This window comes from Ranitomeya imitator, chromosome 3 (assembly GCF_032444005.1).
Source record: "Ranitomeya imitator isolate aRanImi1 chromosome 3, aRanImi1.pri, whole genome shotgun sequence".
Lineage (NCBI taxonomy): Eukaryota > Metazoa > Chordata > Amphibia > Anura > Dendrobatidae > Ranitomeya > Ranitomeya imitator.
In genome coordinates, this window is record NC_091284.1 from 277,705,658 (window position 1) to 277,726,657 (window position 21,000).

The following is a 21,000-nucleotide window of genomic DNA, read 5'->3' on the forward strand; positions in this document are numbered from 1 at the left end:
ACAGCGTAACACTGCGCGCTATCATTCGTGGGATACGGAAAGAACTTAAGGCTATCTGCGCATGCTCAGTTTATGCGTGCAGTAATGTCTGCAGCCCCTGGCAGCAAAAAACGCTGCGTTTCCGCATGCGGTTTTGTACAGCCATGAATGCTTTAGAGCTAAATAAAGATACACTTAAAAAAATTAAAAAAAAACTTGTGATGTAATTTCCTTGCTCGACCTCTTTCTTTTCAGTCTCCATTTTGGAAGTGAAGATGAGCACAGAGCAGCCATTACGGCTCCGCCGGCCTTATAGAAACCTGCTGTTAGGCGTATTCTTACTCATACTGCTGCGGTGCAGACGGCAGGTACGCGGACGTATGTAACTACTGTGATAAGTCTGTCTCCGTGTTCCCTGTGGCGCAGTGACCCATTGTGTTATCTATAGGAGCAGTCGAGGCGAAGGCTGAGAACGCTGCAGCTGCGCAGTAAGAAGGGGCACTTCCATGTCTTATACAGAGATTTAAGGCGGTAAGTTACCGTGGGTAAAGATACGATCGTGTGTAAAAAAAATAGCACCATGGTGTCCTAACTATTTTTTCTGTATTTTTTTTCAGAGATCCAGAGAAATTTCTTTCTTTCTGCAGAATACCCATACAGGGATTTGACCGTCTGTTAATGATCTTGGGCCCGGAGCTGACCTATCCAGATACAGCAATGAGAAAGGCGATTTCTGCTGAGGAACAGCTGCTCATCACCTTGCGGTAAATCAAATTATTTTTATTATTTTTTGAGAATAATTTAGTTTTTTTTTTAATTTTCGATTGGCCATTTCTGAATACAGCGATACCAAATACCGTATATACCCAAGTATAAGCCGACCCCCCCCAATTATGCCACAAAAAACTGGGAAAACTTAACCCCTTAATCCCATATGACGTACTATCCCGTCGAGGTGGGGTGGGCCTTAATTCCCACCGACGGGATAGTACGTCATAGCGATCGGCCGCGCTAATGGGGGGAGCGCGGCCGGGTGTCAGCTGCCTATCGGCACATTAACCCCCGGAACACCGCGATCAAACATGAAGCATCAAACAGGGAAGCATCGCACAGGGAGTGGGCTCCCTGCGTGCTTCCCTGAGACGATCAGTACAAGGTGATGTGCTCACCTTGTACCGAAGCGTCTTCTGCCTGCAGTCCCCGGATCCAAAATGGCCGCGGGGCTGCATCCGGGTCCTGCAGAGAGTACTTCCGGGTCGACTGCAGGTGCTGGTAAGCCTGCAGCGATGTGAGTGAGATCGCCGATCTTACAGAGTGCTGTGCAAACTGTAAGATCGGCGATCTGTGATGTCCCCCCCTGGGACAAAGTAAAAAAAAAAATTTCTACATGTGTAAAAAAAAAAAAAGAAAATTACTAAATAAATAAATAAAAAAATATTATTCCCATAAATACATTTTTATCTAAAAAAATAAAAGTACACATATTTAGTATCGCCGCGTCCGTAACGACCCCACCTATAAAACTGTCCCACTAGTTAACCCCTTCAGTGAACACTATAAGAAAAAAAAAAAAAAAGAGCCAAAAAACAACACTTTATTATCATACCGCTAAACAAAAAGTGGAATAACACGCGATCAAAAAGACAGATATAAATAACCATGGTACCGCTGAAAACGTCACCTTGTCCTGCAAAAAACGAGCCGCCAAAAAGCATCATAAGCAAAAAAATAAAAAAGTTATAGTCCTCAGAATAAAGCGATGCCAAAATAATTATTTTTTCTATAAAATAGTTTTTATCGTATAAAAGCGCCAAAACATAAAAAAAATGATATAAATGAGGTATCGCTGTCATCGTACTGACCCGACGAATAAAACTGCTTTATCAATTTTACCAAATGCGGAACGGTATAAACGCCTCCCCCCAAAAAAATTCATGAATAGCTGGTTTTTGGTCATTCTGCTCACAAAAATCGGAATAAAAAGTGATCAAAAACTGTCACGTGTCCAAAAATGTTACCAATAAAAACGTCAACTCGTCCCGCAAAAAACAAGACCTCACATGACTCTGTGGACCAAAATATGGAAAAATTATAGCTCTCAAAATGTGGAGACGCAAAAACTTTTTTGCTATAAAATAGCGTCTTTTAGTGTGTGACGGCTGCCAATCATAAAAATCCGATATAAAAAACGCTATAAAAGTAAATCAAACCCCCCTTCATCACCGCCTTAGTTAGGGAAAAATAATAAAATTAAAAAAATGTATTTATTTCCATTTTCCCATTAGGGCTAGGGTTGGGGCTAGGGTTGGGGTTAGGGTTGGGGTTAGGGTTGGGGCTAGGGTTAGGGTTGGAGCTAAAGTTAGGGTTAGGGTTGGGGCTAAAGTTAGGGTTGGAGCTAAAGTTAGGGTTAGGGTTGGGGCTAAAGTTAGGGTTAGGGTTTGGATTACATTTACGGTTGGGATTAGGGTTGGGATTAGAATTAGGAGTGTGTCGGGGTTAGGGGTGTGGTTAGGGTTACCGTTGGGATTAGGGTTAGGGGTGTGTTTGGATTAGGGTTTCAGTTATAATTGGGGGGTTTCCACTGTTTAGGCACATCAGGGGCTCTCCAAACGCGACATGGCGTCCGATCTCAATTCCAGCCAATTCTGCGTTGAAAAAGTAAAACAGTGATCCTTCCCTTCCGAGCTCTCCGGTGCGCCCAAACAGAGGTTTACCCCAACATATGGGGTATCAGCGTACTCGGGACAAATTAGACAACAAATTTTGGGGTCCAAGTTCTCTTGTTATCCTTGGGAAAATAAAAATTTTGGGAGCTAAAAATCATTTTTGTGGGAAAAATAAGATTTTTTTCTTTTCACGGCTCTGCGTTGTAAACTGCAGTGAAACACTTGGGTTCAAAGTTCTCACAACACATCTAGATAAGTTCCTTGGGTGGTCTAGTTTCCAATATGGGGTCACTTGTGGGGGGTTTGTACTGTTTGGGTACATCAGGGGCTCTGCAAATGCAATGTTACGCCTGCAGACCAATCCATCTAAGTCTGTATTCCAAATGGCGCTCCTTCCCTTCCGAGCTCTGCCATGCGCCCAAACAGTGGTTCCCCCCCACATATGGGGTATCAGCGTACTCAGCACAAATTGGACAACAACTTTTGGGGTCCAATTTATCCTGTTACCCTTGTGAAAATACAAAACTGGGGGCTAAAAAATAATTTTTGTGAAAAAATTTTTTTTATTTTCACGGCTCTGCATTAAAAACTGTAGTGAAACACTTGGGGGTTCAAAGTTCTCACAACACATCTAGATAAGTTCCTTGGGGGGTCTAGTTTCCAATATGGGGTCACTTGTGGGGGGTTTCTACTGTTTGGGTACATCAGGGGCTCTGCAAATGCAACGTGACGCCTGCAGACCAATCCATCTAAGTCTGTATTCCAAATGGCGCTCCTTCCCTTCCGAGCTCTGCCATGCGCCCAAACAGTGGTTCTCCCCCACATATAGGGTATCAGCGTGCTCAGGACAAATTGGACAACAACTTTTGGGGTCCAATTTATCCTGTTACCCTTGTGAAGATACAAAACTGGGGACTAAAAAATCATTTTTGTGAAAAAAAAAGGATTTTTATTTTCACGGCTCTGCGTTATAAACTGTAGTGAAACAGTTGGGGGTTCAAAGCTCTCAAAACACATCTAGATAAGTTCCTTAGGGGTCTGCTTTCCAAAATGGTGTCACTCGTGGGTGGTTTCAATGTTTAGGCACATCAGGGGCTCTCCAAACGCAACATGGCGTCCCATCTCAATTCCAGCCAATTTTGCATTGAAAAGTCAAATGGCGCTCCTTCCCTTCCGAGCTCTGCCATGCGCCCAAACAATGGTTTACACCCACATATGGGGTATCAGTGTACTCAGGACAAATTGCACAACAACTTTAGTGGTCTAATTTCTTCTCTTACCCTTGGAAAAATAAAAAAATGGGGGCAAAAATATCATTTTTGTGAAAAAATATGATTTTTTATTTTTACGGCTCTGCATTATAAACTTCTATGAAGCACTTGTTGGGTCAAATTGCTCACCACACATCTAGATAAGTTCCTCAAGGGGTCTACTTTCCAAAATGATGTCACTTGTGGGGGGTTTTAATGTTTAGGCACATCAGGGGCTCTCCAAACGCAACATGGCGTCCCATCTCAATTCCAGTCAATTTTGCATTGAAAAGTCAAACGGCGCTCCTTCCCTTCCGAGCTCTGCCATGCGTCCAAACAATGGTTTATCAAAGATAAAGCCGTGTGCACTACTACTAGTGGTGCCCAGGTAGGTTCCCACACCATGTGATACTATAAGAAAGAACCTGGCACTCAACTTAATGCTCGTGAGATTTTAATGGTAGTAGCCAAAAAAACGTTTCGGTCCTATATCTGGACCTTCATCAGTTACGTACTATGATGAAAAAGTGAATGACTGTAGTGTCATATAAGGCACAGCATGGTCTGCGTCTGGTATTTGCGCAGATAGGTTTAGGCACACAGACTGGACTTATTAACGCTGATAGGTGCTGTGCTTGTGTCCAGACACGGAATCCCCGCTTGTCAAGACACAAGCGGGGATTCCGTGTCTGGACACAAGCACAGCACCTATCAGCGTTAATAAGTCCAGTCTGTGTGCCTAAACCTATCTGCGCAAATACCAGACGCAGACCATGCTGTGCCTTATATGACACTACAGTCATTCACTTTTTCATCATAGTACGTAACTGATGAAGGTCCAGATATAGGACCGAAACGTTTTTTTGGCTACTACCATTAAAATCTCACGAGCATTAAGTTGAGTGCCAGGTTCTTTCTTTTAGCAAACAATGGTTTACACCCACATATGGGGTATCGGCGTACTCAGGACAAATTGTACAACAACTTTCGGGGTCCATTTTCTCCTGTTACCCTTGGTAAAATAAAACAAATTGGAGCTGAAATAAATTTTGTGTGAAAAAAAGTTAAATGTTCATTTTTATTTAAACATTCCAAAAATTCCTGTAAAACACCTGAAGGGTTAATAAACTTCTTGAATGTGGTTTTGAGCACCTTGAGGGGTGCAGTTTTTAGAATGGTGTCACACTTGGTTATTTTCTATCATATAGACCCCTCAAAATGACTTCAAATGAGATGTGGTCCCTAAAAAAAAATGGTGTTGTAAAAATGAGAAATTGCTGGTCAACTTTTAACCCTTATAACTCCCTAACAAAAAAAATTTTGGTTCCAAAATTGTGCTGATGTAAAGTAGACATGTGGGAAATGTTACTTATTAAGTATTTTGCCTGACATATCTCTGTGATTTAAGGGCATAAAAATTCAAAGTTGGAAAATTGCGAAATTTTCAAAATTTTCGCTACATTTCCGTTTTTTTCTCAAATAAACGCAAGTTATATCGAATAAATTTTACCACTAACATGAAGTACAATATCTCACGAGAACACAATGTCAGAATCGCCAAGATCGCGTTCCAGAGTCATAACCTCACAAAGGGACAGTGGTCAGAATTGTAAAAATTGGCCCGGTCATTATAATAATAATAATTTTTATTTATATAGCGCCAACATATTCCGCAGCGCTTTACAAATTATAGAGGGGACTTGTACAGACAATAGACATTACAGCATAACAGAAATACAGTTCAAAACAGATACCAGGAGGAGTGAGGGCCCTGCTCGCAAGCTTACAAACTATGGGGAAAAGGGGAGACACGAGAGGTGGATGGTAACAATTGCTTTAGTTATTCGGACCAGCTATAGTGTAAGGCTCAGGTGTTCATGTAAAGCTGCATGAACCAGTATGTAGCAGTACAGACACAGAGGGCTAATACTGCATAAAGTGTATGAGAACATGATGCGAGGAACCTTTTTTTTTTTTTTTTTTTTTTATTATAAATAGGCCACACAGGGATCGTTAGGTTAATGCATTGAGGCGGTAGGCCAGTCTGAACAAATGAGTTTTTAGGGTACGCTTAAAACTGTGGGGATTGGGGATTAATCGTATTAACCTAGGTAGTGCATTCCAAAGAATCGGCGCAGCACGTGTAAAGTCTTGGAGACGGGAGTGGGAGGTTCTGATTATTGAGAATGCTAACCTGAGGTCATTAGCGGAGCGGAGGGCACGGGTAGGGTGGTAGGCTGATACCAGGGAGGAGATGTAGGGTGGTGCTGAGCCATGGAGTGCTTTGTGGATGAGGGTAGTAGTTTTGTACTGGATTCTGGAGTGGATGGGTAGCCAGTGTAATGACTGGCACAGGGTAGAGGCATCGGTGTAACGGTTGGTGAGGCATATGATCCTGGCTGCAGCATTCAGGACAGATTGGAGCGGGGAGAGTTTTGCAAGAGGGAGGCCGATTAGTAGAGAGTTACAATAGTCCAGACGAGAATGAATAAGTGAAACAGTAAGAGTTTTTGCAGAGTCGAAAGTAAGAAAAGGGCGAATTCTAGAAATGTTTTTGAGATGCAGGTAAGAAGAGCGAGCCAGTGATCGGATGTAGGGGGTGAATGAAAGGTTAACGTGCAAACCACCCTCGGGGGCTTAAGGGGTTAATGACTCGAGTATAAGCCTAGGGTGGAAAATGCAGCAGGTACCGGTTAATGTCAAAAGTAAAAATAGATGCAAATAAAAGTAAAATTAATTGAGACATCAGTAGGTTAAGCGTTTTTGAATATCCATATTGAATCAGGAGCCCCCTATAATGCTCCATAAAGTTCATTATGGCCCCATAAGATGCTCCATATTAAAATATGCCCCATATAATCCTAATAGTATTTGCCTCATATAGTGCTGCACAAAGATTATGGCCCCATATAGTGCTGCACAAGCGTTATGGCCCCATATAATGCTGCACAAACGTTATGGCCCCATATAATGCTGCACAAACGTTATGGCCCCTTATAGTGCTGCAAAAAAGTTATGGTCCCTTATAGTGCTGCACAAACATTATGGCCCCCATATAGTGCTGCACAAACGTTATGGTCCCAGAGATGCTCCATACAGACACTTGCCCCATATGCTGTGATAAAAAAAAAAATCACATACCTCTCCGTTGCTCAGGCCTCGGCGCTTTCAATATTCACGTGCTGATCGTTCCGGCGCCGCTCCATCTTCAGCACTGACATTCAGCAGAGGGCGCGCACTAACTACGTCACCACGCCCTCTGACCTGAGCGCCACTGCTGAAGATGGAGCGGCGCCGGAACGAGGAGCAGGTGACTATCACGCAGCGCAGTGCTCCCCTTGCCGTTATACTTACCTGCTCCTGGCGCTGTGCAGGTCGCTGCTGAAGATGGAGCGGCGCCGGAACGAGGAGCAGGTGACTATCACGCAGCGCAGTGCTCCCCTCGCCGTTATACTTACCTGCTCCTGGCGCTGTGCAGGTCCCTGCTTCCCGGCGCCGTAGCTTCTTCCTGTAGTGAGCGGTCACAGTTACCGCTCATTACAGTAATGAATATGCGGCTCCACCTCGCATAGAGGTGGAGCCGCATATACCGCTCATTACAGTAATGAATATGTGGCTCCACCTCCCATAGAGGTGGAGCCGCATATTCATTACTGTAATGAGCGGTACCATGTGACCGCTCAGTACAGGAGGAAGTTGCCGGCGCCGGGAAGCCAGGGACCTACAGGGACCGCGGCAGGAGCAGGTAAGTATAATTAGATAGCCCCCAATCCCCCTCACCTGCCGACCCCTGGGTATGACTCGAGTATACGCCGAGAGGGGGACTTTCAGCCCAAAAAGTTTGCTGAAAATCTCGGCTTATACTAGAGTATATACGGTATGTTTTTTTGTGTTTTATTTTAACCCCTTTCTGCCATCGGACAGAATAGTATGTCCGATGACAGTACCCCCCTGCTTTGATGCGGGCTCCTGCGGTGAGACCGCATCAAATCTGGGACATGTCAACTGTTTTGAACAGCTGACATGTGCCCGCAATGGGTGCAGGTTGAAAAGTGATCCAATCGCGACTATTAACTATTTAAATACCGCTGTCAAACTCTGACAGCGACATTTAACAAGCGCTTCCGGCTATCCGGCCGGAAGTGCGTGCATCGGTAGCCCCCGTCACATGATCGGGGGTCATCGGTGCATCGGAATGACAACCAGAGGTCTCCTTGTGACCTCTATGGTTGCTGATGCCGGATTGCTGTGAGCGCCAACCTGTGGACGGCGCTCATAGCAACTCAGCAATTCAGCTACATAGAGGCGATCTGAGCATCGCCTGTATGTAGCAGAGCCGATAAAAGTTGTGCCAGCTTCTAGCCTCCCATGGAGACTATTGAAGCATGGCAAAAGTTTTAAAAAAAGTTTTTAAAAATATGAAAAAAATTAAAAAAAACATAATAACGCCAATCTTTCGCCCATTCAAAGTAAAGCAATGGAAAAAAAAAAAATCAAACCTGCACATTTGGTATCGCCGTGTTCAGAATTGCCCGATCTATCAATAAAAAAAAAAAAAAGGATTAACCTGATCGCTAAACGGCATAGCAATAAAAAGTCAAAACACCAGAATTACTTTTTTGGTCGCCGTGACATTGCATTAAAATGCTATAACAGGTGATCAAAAGAACGTGTCTGCACCAAAATGGTATCATTAAAGGGAACCTGTCACCTGAATTTGGCGGGACTGGTTTTGGGTCATATGGGCGGAGTTTTCGGGTGTTTGATTCACCCTTTCCTTAGCCGCTGGCTGCATGCTGGCTGCAATATTGGATTGAAGTTCATTCTCTGTCCTCCATAGTACACGCCTGCACAAGGCAAGATTGCTTTGCGCAGGCGTGTACTATGGAGGACAGAGAATGAACTTCAATCCAATATTGCAGTCAGCATGCAGCCAGCGGGTAAGGAAAGGGTGAATCAAACACCCGAAAACTCCGCCCATATGACCCAAAACCAGTCCCGCCAAATTCAGGTGACAGAGTCCCTTTAAAAACAGCAGCTCGGCACGCAAAAAATAAGCCCTCACCCAACCCGAGATCATGAAAAATGGAGACGCTAAGTGTATCAGAATTTTTTTTTTTTTTTAGCAAAGTTTGGAACCTAGACATGTTAGGTGTCTATGAACTCGTAATGACCTGGAGAATCATAATGGCAGTTCAGTTTTAGCATTTAGTGAACCTAGCAAAAAAGCCAAACAAAAAACAAGTGTGGGATTGCACTTTTTTGCAATTTCACCGCATTTGGAATTTTTTTCCTATTTTCTGGTACACAACATGGTAAAACTGAAGGTGTCGTTCAAAAGCACAATTCGTCCCGCAAAAAATAAGCCCTGACATGGCCATATTGATGGAAAAATATAAAAGTTATGGCTCTGGGAAGGAGGGGAGCGAAAAACGCAAATCCAAAAAAGCTCCAGGGTTAAATGTGGCAAATCTGTGCTGTGGACAGCAGAAGCGAACGTCTCCCCTGAATGCTGCCCACGGGCCGTTGTACAGAGAAGGGTCTCCATGTCATCATCTGACCCCATGCTGTCATGGCAATGCATTGGTGACGGGTGGCCGGCAGGACGCGCTTTCATCCGCCGAATGTTAGAGTTTGATAGCAGAATGTAACTGCTTTACAGCCGTTACCTGCCTCTGATGACTGATCAGTAATTTCATGTATTTTTGGTCATGTTTCCCAAAAGAGGCAATCTACAAATGCTTTACATTAAGGCCGGCTTCACACTCAGCGTATGAAAATACGGTCCGTATATTGCGGCCGTAATACGCTGAAATGTCCCGAAAATAGTGGTCCGTAGCTACTCCGTAGGCAGGGTGTGTCAGCGTTTTTTGCGCATGGCATCCTCCGTATGTAATCCGTATGGCATCCGTACTGCGTGGTTTTCTCGCAGGCTTGCAAAACCAACATACCGCTATAGAAATGATCCATGTGTCCCAAAAAGAAAAACAAATATATATATATATATATATATATATATATATATACATATATATATATATATATATATATATATATATATATATATATATATATGTCAGTAGACACATATATGTATATATATTACTATTTTTTCCAGCGCTAGACAGCTTGAAAGCCGGTAATTCAATTACCGGCTTTTTCTTTCTCCTTCCTAAAACCCGACATGATTTGAGGCATGGTTTACATACAGTAAACCATGTCTTCTCTCCATTTTTTTTGCAGATTCCACACTACTAATGTCAGTAGTGTGTATCTGCAAAATTTGGCCGTTCTAGCTATTAAAATAAAGGGTTAAATGGCGGAAAAAATTGGCGTGGGCTCCCGCGCAATTTTCTCCGCCAGAGTAGTAAAGCCAGTGACTGAGGGCAGATATTAATAGCCTGGAGAGGGTCCATGGTTATTGGCCCCCCCTGGCTAAAAATATCTGCCCCCAGCCACCCCAGAAAAGGCACAGCCTGGGAGCTTTCTAGGAAAATTCCCACGATCTATGAACAGCCAGCAGAGGGCGCCTCACCGCAAATGAAGCTAAATATAGCTCATTGATCTATATTTAGACTCATTCCCCGGGGTTTTGCAGCAAGGAGTAGCATTGCATTAGCAAAGCTCCTTGCTGCAAAATGTTTTAACCCCTTCAGAAGGATTTACATCGTTGGACGTTACAGATCTGCGGAGGGTAAGTATATTGTTGGTTTATTATGTTTTTTCTTTCACAGAACGAGGGTCTTCAGTGACTGGATTGGGCGTAGAATAAAATACTCCAACAACCATTGTTTTTATTTCATTAAAATAATTTTAAATAATGTGTTTGTGTTTTATTTAACCCTTTACTACAATTGGATTAATAATGGATAGGTGTCATAATTGACGCCTCTCCATTATTAATTAGGCTTAATGTCACCTTACAATAGCAAATAGTAATATATATACATATATGTGTCTACTGACACATATATGTATATATATTACTATTTTTTCCAGCGCTAGACAGCTTGAAAGCCGGTAATTCAATTACCGGCTTTTTCTTTCTCCTTCCTAAAACCCGACATGATTTGAGACATGGTTTACATACAGTAAACCATGTCTTCTCTCCATTTTTTTTGCAGATTCCACACTACTAATGTCAGTAGAGTGTATCTGCAAAATTTGGCCGTTCTAGCTATTAAAATAAAGGGTTAAATGGCGGAAAAAATTGGCGTGGGCTCCCGCGCAATTTTCTCTGCCAGAGTAGTAAAGCCAGTGACTGAGGGCAGATATTAATAGCCTGGAGAGGGTCCATGGTTATTGGCCCCCCCCCGGCTAAAAATATCTGCCCCCAGCCACCCCAGAAAAGGCACATCTGGAAGATGCACCTATTCTGGCACTTGGCCACTCTCTTCCCATTCCCGTGTAGCGGTGGGATATGGGGTAATGAAGGGTTAATGTCACCTTGCTATTGTAAGGTGACATTAAGCCTAATTAATAATGGAGAGGCGTCAATTATGACACCTATCCATTATTAATCCAATTGTAGTAAAGGGTTAAATAAAACACAAACACATTATTTAAAATTATTTTAATGAAATAAAAACAATGGTTGTTGGAGTATTTTATTCTACGCCCAATCCAGTCACTGAAGACCCTCGTTCTGTGAAAGAAAAAACATAATAAACCAACAATATACTTACCCTCCGCAGATCTGTAACGTCCAACGATGTAAATCCTTCTGAAGGGGTTAAAACATTTTGCAGCAAGGAGCTTTGCTAATGCAATGCTACTCCTTGCTGCAAAACCCCGGGGAATGAGTCTAAATATAGATCAATGAGCTATATTTAGCTTCATTTGCGGTGAGGCGCCCTCTGCTGGCTGTTCATAGATCGTGGGAATTTTCCTAGAAAGCTCCCAGGCTGTGCCTTTTCTGGGGTGGCTGGGGGCAGATGTTTTTAGCCAGGGGGGGGCCAATAACCATGGACCCTCTCCAGGCTATTAATATCTGCCCTCAGTCACTGGCTTTACTACTCTGGCGGAGAAAATTGCGCGGGAGCCCACGCCAATTTTTTCCGCCATTTAACCCTTTATTTTAATAGCTAGAACGGCCAAATTTTGCAGATACACACTACTGACATTAGTAGTGTGGAATCTGCAAAAAAAATGGAGAGAAGACATGGTTTACTGTATGTAAACCATGTCTCAAATCATGTCGGGTTTTAGGAAGGAGAAAGAAAAAGCCGGTAATTGAATTACCGGCTTTCAAGCTGTATAGCGCTGGAAAAAATAGTAATATATATACATATATGTGTCTCACTGACATATATATATATATATACCTATTCTATGTGTACACATTTATTCTACCTATTCTACTGTAAGCTGTCAGTGTGATTTTACTGTATACCGCACTGAATTGCCGGCTTTTCTCTCTAACAGCGCTGCGTATTTCTCGCAAGTCACACTGCTTGTCCGTGTGTAATCCGTATTTTTCACGCTTCCATAGACTTTCATTGGCGTATTTCTTGCGCAGTACGGTGACAAACGCAGCATGCTGCGATTTTGTACGGCCGTAGAAAGCCGTATAATACTGATCAGTAAAATACGGCAGATAGGAGCAGGGGCATAGAGAATAATTGTGCCGTATTTTTTGCGAGTTTTACGGACGTAGTTTCTGCGCTCTTACGTCCGTAAAACTCGCAAGTGTGAAGCCGGCCTAAATAGTTATGCCTTGTATTTCACTAATTGTTTTGTGGCGTTTCTAATCATCTTTACTTTTCCTTTATAGATTTCTGGCCACAGGAGAGAGCTATGCATCACTGTACCTCCAATTTAGGGTTGGCAAATCCATCATTTCCCAAATTGTGAGGGGCACATGTAACGTGATCTGGCAGAAGTTGCAGCCCATCGTGATGCCTTCCCCAACTGTCGAGACTTGGCTGCAGGTCGCAGCAGGTTTTCAGACTGTGGCCGATTTCCCAAACTGCATAGGTGCCATTGATGGAAAACATGTAAGGGTTCAGCAACCACCACAATCAGGATCACATGTCTTTAATTATAAGAAGTATTCATCCGTGGTCCTGATGGCGGTGGCTGATGCACATTATAAATTTGTGGCCATTGATGTTGGTGCCTATGGCAGTACTGGGGACTCTCGGCTGTTGGGTACATCACAGATTGGTCTGCAAATTCTTGAAGATTGCGGAACGCTTCCAGCCCCACAACCTTTGCCGGGTTCTACACTTCCAGTTCCCTTTGTGATGGTATCGGATGAGGCATTTCCCTTAATGACCAATCTGCTGTGCCCATACCCACGAAGGGGACTGGATTCCCGGCGCAGGATTTTTAATTATCGGCTGAGTCGTGCTCGCAGATATGTGGAATACACCTTCAGAATCATGACTAGTCAGTGGAAGATCTTTCACACACCCATCCAGTTGGAACCAGACACTGTTGACGCTGTGATTAAGGCATGCTGTGTACTCCATAACTATGCTCGTGAGTACAGCGCTGAGGTAGATGAGTCACAGCAGGCAGTATTTACTCCAGTGATCAACGTGGGTCCAGGACAGCCATCCAACTCCAGTGACTGGGTGCGAGAAGCCCTTACTGACTATTTCATGAGTCCAGAAGGTGCCGTGCACTGGCAATACTCCTGTGTTGATGATGTGCAGCCTGATCAGCAGAGAAGAATGGAACACAATTGAAAAAAAGATGAGAAAAAATAAACTTTTTGTATTTTTTTGTAAAAGAATGTTGTAAATATGTCACGTTAATAAACCTTTTTAATACCTGAATGTTCGTTTCCGTTCTTATTTTTTTTTTTTATTTTAGTTGATTGTTATTCTGACAGTGTCCAGCAGTGCTGGGCAATCTAGAAGTCACAACTCAATGTAAGTCTATGAGAGCTAGAACAGGTCTTTCATACACTTAGGGCTCATACTCACTTGCGAGCAACTCGGATGAGTCTCGCATGTTAAAACCCGGCTCTCAGATCGGAGCGTGTGGCCGCCTAGGAATACATGCAGCTGCACGCTCCGCTCCTCTGTGCCAGGTGCAGTGCCTGGTATTGCCGTGCGAGACTCATCCGAGTTGCTCTCAAGTGAGTATGAGCCCTTACTGTTACCTCTGATTCTACTCGGTCAGAAGTATCGGTCACAAGATGGTGGCACAGGGCGGCAGGGTCGCCAGGAACAAATTAAGATGGCGGCTGTTACCGTATTTTTCAGACCATAAGATGCACTTTTTCCCCAAAAATTTTTTGGGGAAAATGGGGGTGCGTCTTATGGCTGGGAAGCACTTACCAGGAGACACATCCCAGGCTGATGCGTGGCAGTTTTGTTAGATGACACTACAGATACCGCACACATTACACACACACACTACAGATACCGCATACACAAGTATTACACACACTACAGATACCACATACACAAGTATTACACACACTACAGATACCACATACACAAGTATTACACACACTACAGATACCGCATACACAAGTATTACACACACTACTGATACAGCGCGCGCACACACACAAGTATTACACTACAGATACAGCGCGCGCACGCACACACACACAAGTATTACACTACAGATACAGCGCGCACACACACAAGTATTACACTACAGATACAGCGCACACACACACAAGTATTACACTACAGATACAGCGCACACACACACAAGTATTACACTACAGATACAGCGCACACACACACAAGTATTACACTACAGATACAGCGCACACACACACATAAGTATTACACTACAGATACAGCGCACACACACAAGTATTACACTACAGATACAGCGCACACACACATAAGTATTACACTACAGATACAGCGCACACATAAGTATTACACTACAGATACAGCGCACACACACACAAGTATTACACTACAGATACAGCGCACACACACACAAGTATTACACTACAGATACAGCGCACACACACACAAGTATTACACTACAGATACAGCGCACACACACACAAGTATTACACTACAGATACAGCGCACACACACACATAAGTATTACACTACAGATACAGCGCACACACACAAGTATTACACTACAGATACAGCGCACACACACATAAGTATTACACTACAGATACAGCGCACACATAAGTATTACACTACAGATACAGCGCACACACACACAAGTATTACACTACAGATACAGCGCACACACACACAAGTATTACACTACAGATACAGCGCACACACACACAAGTATTACACTACAGATACAGCGCACACACACACAAGTATTACACTACAGATACAGCGCACACACACACATAAGTATTACACTACAGATACAGCGCACACACACAAGTATTACACTACAGATACAGCGCACACACACATAAGTATTACACTACAGATACAGCGCACACATAAGTATTACACTACAGATACAGCGCACACACACACAAGTATTACACTACAGATACAGCGCACACACACATAAGTATTACACTACAGATACAGTGCACACACACAAGTATTACACTACAGATACAGCGCACACACACACATAAGTATTACACTACAGATACAGCGCACACACACACATAAGTATTACACTACAGATACAGCGCACACACACACATAAGTATTACACTACAGATACAGCGCACACACACACAAGTATTACACTACAGACACAGCGCGCACACACACATAAGTATTACACTACAGATACAGCGCACACACACACATAAGTATTACACTACAGATACAGCGCACACACACATAAGTATTACACTACAGATACAGCGCACACACACAAGTATTACACTACAGATACAGCGCACACACACACAAGTATTACACTACAGATACAGCGCACACACACACATAAGTATTACACTACAGATACAGCGCACACACACAAGTATTACACTACAGATACAGCGCACACACACACAAGTATTACACTACAGATACAGCGCACACACACACATAAGTATTACACTACAGATACAGCGCACACACACAAGTATTACACTACAGATACAGCGCACACACACACATAAGTATTACACTACAGATACAGCGCACACACACATAAGTATTACACTACAGATACAGCGCACACACACACACATAAGTATTACACTACAGATACAGCGCACACACACACATAAGTATTACACTACAGATACAGCGCACACACACACATAAGTATTACACACCATACACACATGGATTACACTAAGACTACAGATAACACACATTACACACACACACACTACAGATACCATACGCTCATGTATTACACACACACACACTTCTGTGGTGCAGGGGCCTCCCCTGCACCACAGAAGTGTCCATGTGCACTGTCCATGTGCACTGCAGCTCTTCAGGTTATAAATAATTAGAAAAAAGGAGTCCAAACGCTGCCAAATAGAAAAATATTATTTCAAATATTTATTAAATGGTAACATACAATCAACAGAGCAATAAGTAAAATTCTATAGTATATGTAGGGTTACTTATGTGAAGGGTTCAGATAACAATCACATACCACACCAACAAGTTAGTGTGACTTAAGGTCCAAGGTTCGAAGCGTAAAACAAGTCTATCAAAGGTGAAAAGAACTCCTCATTCAGTCCCACTAGGAGCATATGTAGAAATAGCTGTCACAGACAGTATGCAGGACTGGACCTTACCCATGTCAGTCGTGGTGTGGATGTGAGGATTGCCAGCCCCTACGCGCGTTTCGCGTAGGCTTCTTCGGGGGGCCGTACAGCGTGTGTCACTACCCGGATTTTATAATGCTACCACACCTGGGAATAATTGCGGAGACGTGTGAATTGCGCATGCGCTACCGACGTCAGCGCCGGAACTAGCATCATCGCGCGGCTTCCCGAGCGCTGCGAGACGCCAGAGAAGCCAAAACCATGGCAACCATGACAGCCCCGCCTCACCCAATGGGCGCCGGCAAAGATGCACCGTCACTCCGACGTCACAGGCATGCGCACACGTCCCCACAGTACCTACGAACTCAGAAGCAGATCGGTGTTGCGCTCAATATGAAGTGATGAACGCTGCATATACAACAAAAGTGCGAAGTGCTGTGCAACCTAGTATAGAGATCATAAGAGCAGGTATCTATAATGGAAATGTACACTTCATATGTAAATAAATCATATAAATTAATACACTAAATATGGCTCACTAAAGTGCTTGTGCAAAATATGTATAATCACAAAAATTCATATTTTACATACATATACTTCAAATATACACATTAAATAATAATAATAACAATACTAAAGCAAATGCAACAACGAATATTAAATACAGTGTCTAAAAAACATGCTCCAGATGTCCACATATTAATGTAAGACAATAATTGCTGCTTTCATGGTCATATTCCACGGTGAGGTAGACATTTGGTCATAAGATAGTCCCATACTAGATAACTAAAAATAAAGATAAAAAGACAAAATATGAATATAACATAACACGGACACACACAGACTTAAAAACCAAGTCCAGATACCAAAATTAAACGAGACTAGAGGAAAGAGGCAAAACTAATTTGCTCATTGAGCCCAAAGGGGACCAGTGTATTAAGAACCGTGATCCACCTGCATTCTCGCTGAAAGAGAAGGCGTTTAGTATCACCACCTCTTATACCAGCATGGATCCTGTCGATCCCCCATACTTTAAGATCATTCGGAATACAATTGTGTTTCTCACGAAAATGTCTCGGGATAGTTTTCAAATTATCCACCTCACTTTCATCTTTGGCTGCCATAATCTCTCTCACGTGTTCGCGTGTTCTCACACGCAATTCACGTGTGGTCAGTCCCACATAGACTAGATCGCAAGTACATTTTGCGTAGTATATAACATATGTACTTTTAAAAGAAATATATTCTCTGATTTTAAAATTTTGCGACCCTTCCGAGGACGTAAAAGATGTTGCTCTCTGATGATTTTGGCACGCCAAACAATCCATACATAGAAAGAAACCTATCCTTGGGTTTTTATTCCCAAAAATAGTGGGGGATTTTGCCACATAGTGACTTTTGACCAGTATGTCACGTAAATTTTGGCTCCGTCTGGCCGTCATGAGTGGGTTGATTGATAGATGTTGGCTGAGAACAGGGTCCGTTTTCAAGACTGGCCAGTGTTTGGACAAGACAGACCTTATTTAATCCCAGTTTGCATTAAACGTGGTGATGAACCTAGTTCCTTCTTGCTGTCCATTTGTTCCTGTCCTCTTATTTCCAGACGTGTGTTTCAATTGGTCCTGGGATAAAAGAGAGGTCCTATTTGTTTGCTTGGCTCTTTTGTAGCCTTTTTTGATGCATCTTTTGCTGTACCCACGCTCACTAAATCTCTCCCCAAGGTCCACAGCCTGACGCTCAAAAGCCTCTTCTGAGGTACATATCCTCCTCATCCGGAGAAATTGGCCCACAGGTACAGCTCTGATGGTCGGCCCAGTATGTGCAGATGACGCATGTAATAGTGCGTTTACTGATGTCTCTTTTCTATATACATCCGTACCAAGCGAACCATCAGGCTGTACCTGTATTTTCAGGTCCAAAAAAGAAATTTCACTCCGATGCCAGGAATAGGTGAGTCTAATGTTGTAGTCATTGCGGTTTAGCCTGGAAACAAAACAATCAAGGTCACCAACTGAACCGTGCCAAATGAAAAAAATGTCATCTATGAAGCGGTACCAGCCAAGAATTTGGGGGACGGCATGTGCGTCCTCTGAAAAAATGTCCCTCTCCCAAAATCCCAAAAATAAATACAGATACAGCGTGCACACACACAAGTATTACACACCATACACACATGGATTACACTCAGACTACAGATAACACACATTACACACACACACACTACAGATACCATACGCTCATGTATTACACACACACACACACACTTCTGTGGTGCAGGGGAGGCTGATGTCCATGTGCACTGCAGCTTTTCAGGTTGTAGTGCTCACAGCAGCTCAGTCCCGGCACCTCCCCCAGTCTCTCCTTCTCTGCTGCCAGGAATGAAAGCAGATCAGAGCAGGAGATAATGTCACCACACTGACTGTGTGCTTCCAGGGAGAGCTAGGGAAGCAGTTCCACTGGCAGGTATTACCTTTCATCTTGCGTACTGCTGCCTCTCTCCACTCTCTGACGCTGGTACTTGCCAGCATGCGCGGATCGAGCAACCCACTACAGGCAGTGGCCCTTCTGGCATTTGCCAGAAGTCCCCGATGCCCAGTCCGGCCCTGCATGCTAGCACGGATCATGGGCATTTAACCCCTCTGATGCCGCTGTCAGTAGTGACAGAGGGGCATCGCACAGGGAGGGAGTTCATTGCACGCTTCCATCAGGACAACGAGATGCGATTGTGTTGTCTTGATGGTCTCCCCGCTCCAAGATGGCCATGGGGTCCTTCCGGATCCTGCAGGGAAGGTGTCTTGTGAGCGCCTGCTGCGAGCAGGTGCCAGCACGCCTCCTATCCTGCCTCTGCAGAAGAGCCTGCTCGGCAGAGATGCCGGTCCCAGCGTCTTACTCAACCCAATGCTGTTCATCTTCTTACCATGGTTATTTCTGGTTCTGCTATTATAACCAACAGTGGTCAGCGGCGAGCAGACGTTCCTGGGACTAAGTCCTGCTTTTATCAACTGAGCATGCACATGGGATAACCTCTCATTGGAGGTCAGGGGTCACATGCTCAGATCCTGAAGCCGCCCTGACTGGACCACTGGGAAGGACGCCGCTATAAAATATTTTCAGCGCCGCTCAGCCATGCGCTAGTATAAATTAAATCATGTGTGTGTGTGGATGTTATCTGGTGAAATCTCCTAAGTAACCCCCAGTGTTGATGTATGTGGTTTGGGTGGAGCTGACTAGCACCAGTTAGTGTTATCCAGCACGAGGCATGATACTACAGCAGCTTCCGCCAGTGCAGCACTGTGCGCAGCTAGTGCGCTTTCCGGTCCCTAGTTAGGGCGGTTAGTGGCATCCGCCAGAGCAGCGCTGCGTGCACTAAGTGCGCTAAATCTTTAGCGTTTAGTTTCTCACTGGCACCGCAGTTGCGGCGCCGAGCGCTAATGGGTCTAGAGGGACTCTAACCCTTGGGGCAGAGTCCTGTGACCAAACACTAACGTTCACTCTGCGGTTTTGCAGCCCTGTGACAAAACAGGGTTCGCCTCCTTACATACCCAGTGAAGTTAAGCCGTGTGTGTTCACATAATACTGCCATATACTGTCTCTGATTACTTAGCAGCAGGAGTCATCTCTGCACGGTGGACCCCGGGCTGCAAACACACCTTATATTCTCAATATTATTTGGTGCATTCCGCCAGCACTAACATTATACTAGCTCCAGGGTCTGGCTAGTATTGGCGGACGAACAGCGACTACAGTGGTACATCCAGCAGCTGGAGGGAAGGTTGGCGGCTCTCGAGCGCACAACCTCGGCTGTGGATGTTACCACAGTAGCTGTTCAGGCTGCAGCTAGTTTGTCCACTGCCACCCCTGCTCTCGCCTCCTGTTGCCAGATAAGTTTACTGGTGACAGTAAGTTGTGTCGGGGATTCATGAGCCAGTGTGCTATACATCTTGAGCTCCTGGCTGCATGTTTTCCCATGGAGCAGGCTAAGGTGGGATTTATAATATCCCTCCTGTCGGACAGGTAGTTGGAGTGGGCTACGCCACTGTGGGAGTGCGACGATTGTGGTGCAGAGTGCTCCGTGGTTCTTGAGCACTCTGAAACAGGTCTTTTTGGGACCTCGTTTCACCCATGATATGGCGCTCCAACTGCTGGCATTGACACACAGCTCGTCCATGGTCAGCCATTTTGCCGTCCACTTCCGGACTTTAGCATCAGAGCTGGAGTGGCCGGATAAAGTCCTCATCCCTGTTTTTTGGAGGGGACTGGCTGACCATGTGAAGGATGCTTTGGCCACTAGGGAGATTCCCGCCACACTGGAGAAGCTAATAATATCTACCCGCATCGACCTTCGTATTAACGAGTGAAGGATGGAGCGAGCCCAATGTAGGCAGAGGTTTCGGCTGACTCTCACCTTCTCCAAACCTCTGGAATCTCCGGTCCAAGCGTCCGGGCCACATGAGGCCATGGA

General features: G+C 44.2%; 1 protein-coding gene across 1 annotated transcript; it reads left to right on the top strand.

Annotated features, from left to right (window-relative positions):
• Positions 1-50: 50 nt before the first annotated feature.
• LOC138669763 (uncharacterized) lies at positions 51-13,677 on the top strand. The gene is made up of 4 exons (XM_069756492.1): positions 51-347; positions 428-510; positions 597-743; positions 12,669-13,677. Exons 1-4 carry the CDS (start codon positions 255-257, stop codon positions 13,585-13,587), a joined length of 1,242 nt encoding a protein of 413 aa, XP_069612593.1. The 5' UTR covers positions 51-254; the 3' UTR covers positions 13,588-13,677.
• Positions 13,678-21,000: the final 7,323 nt, after the last annotated feature.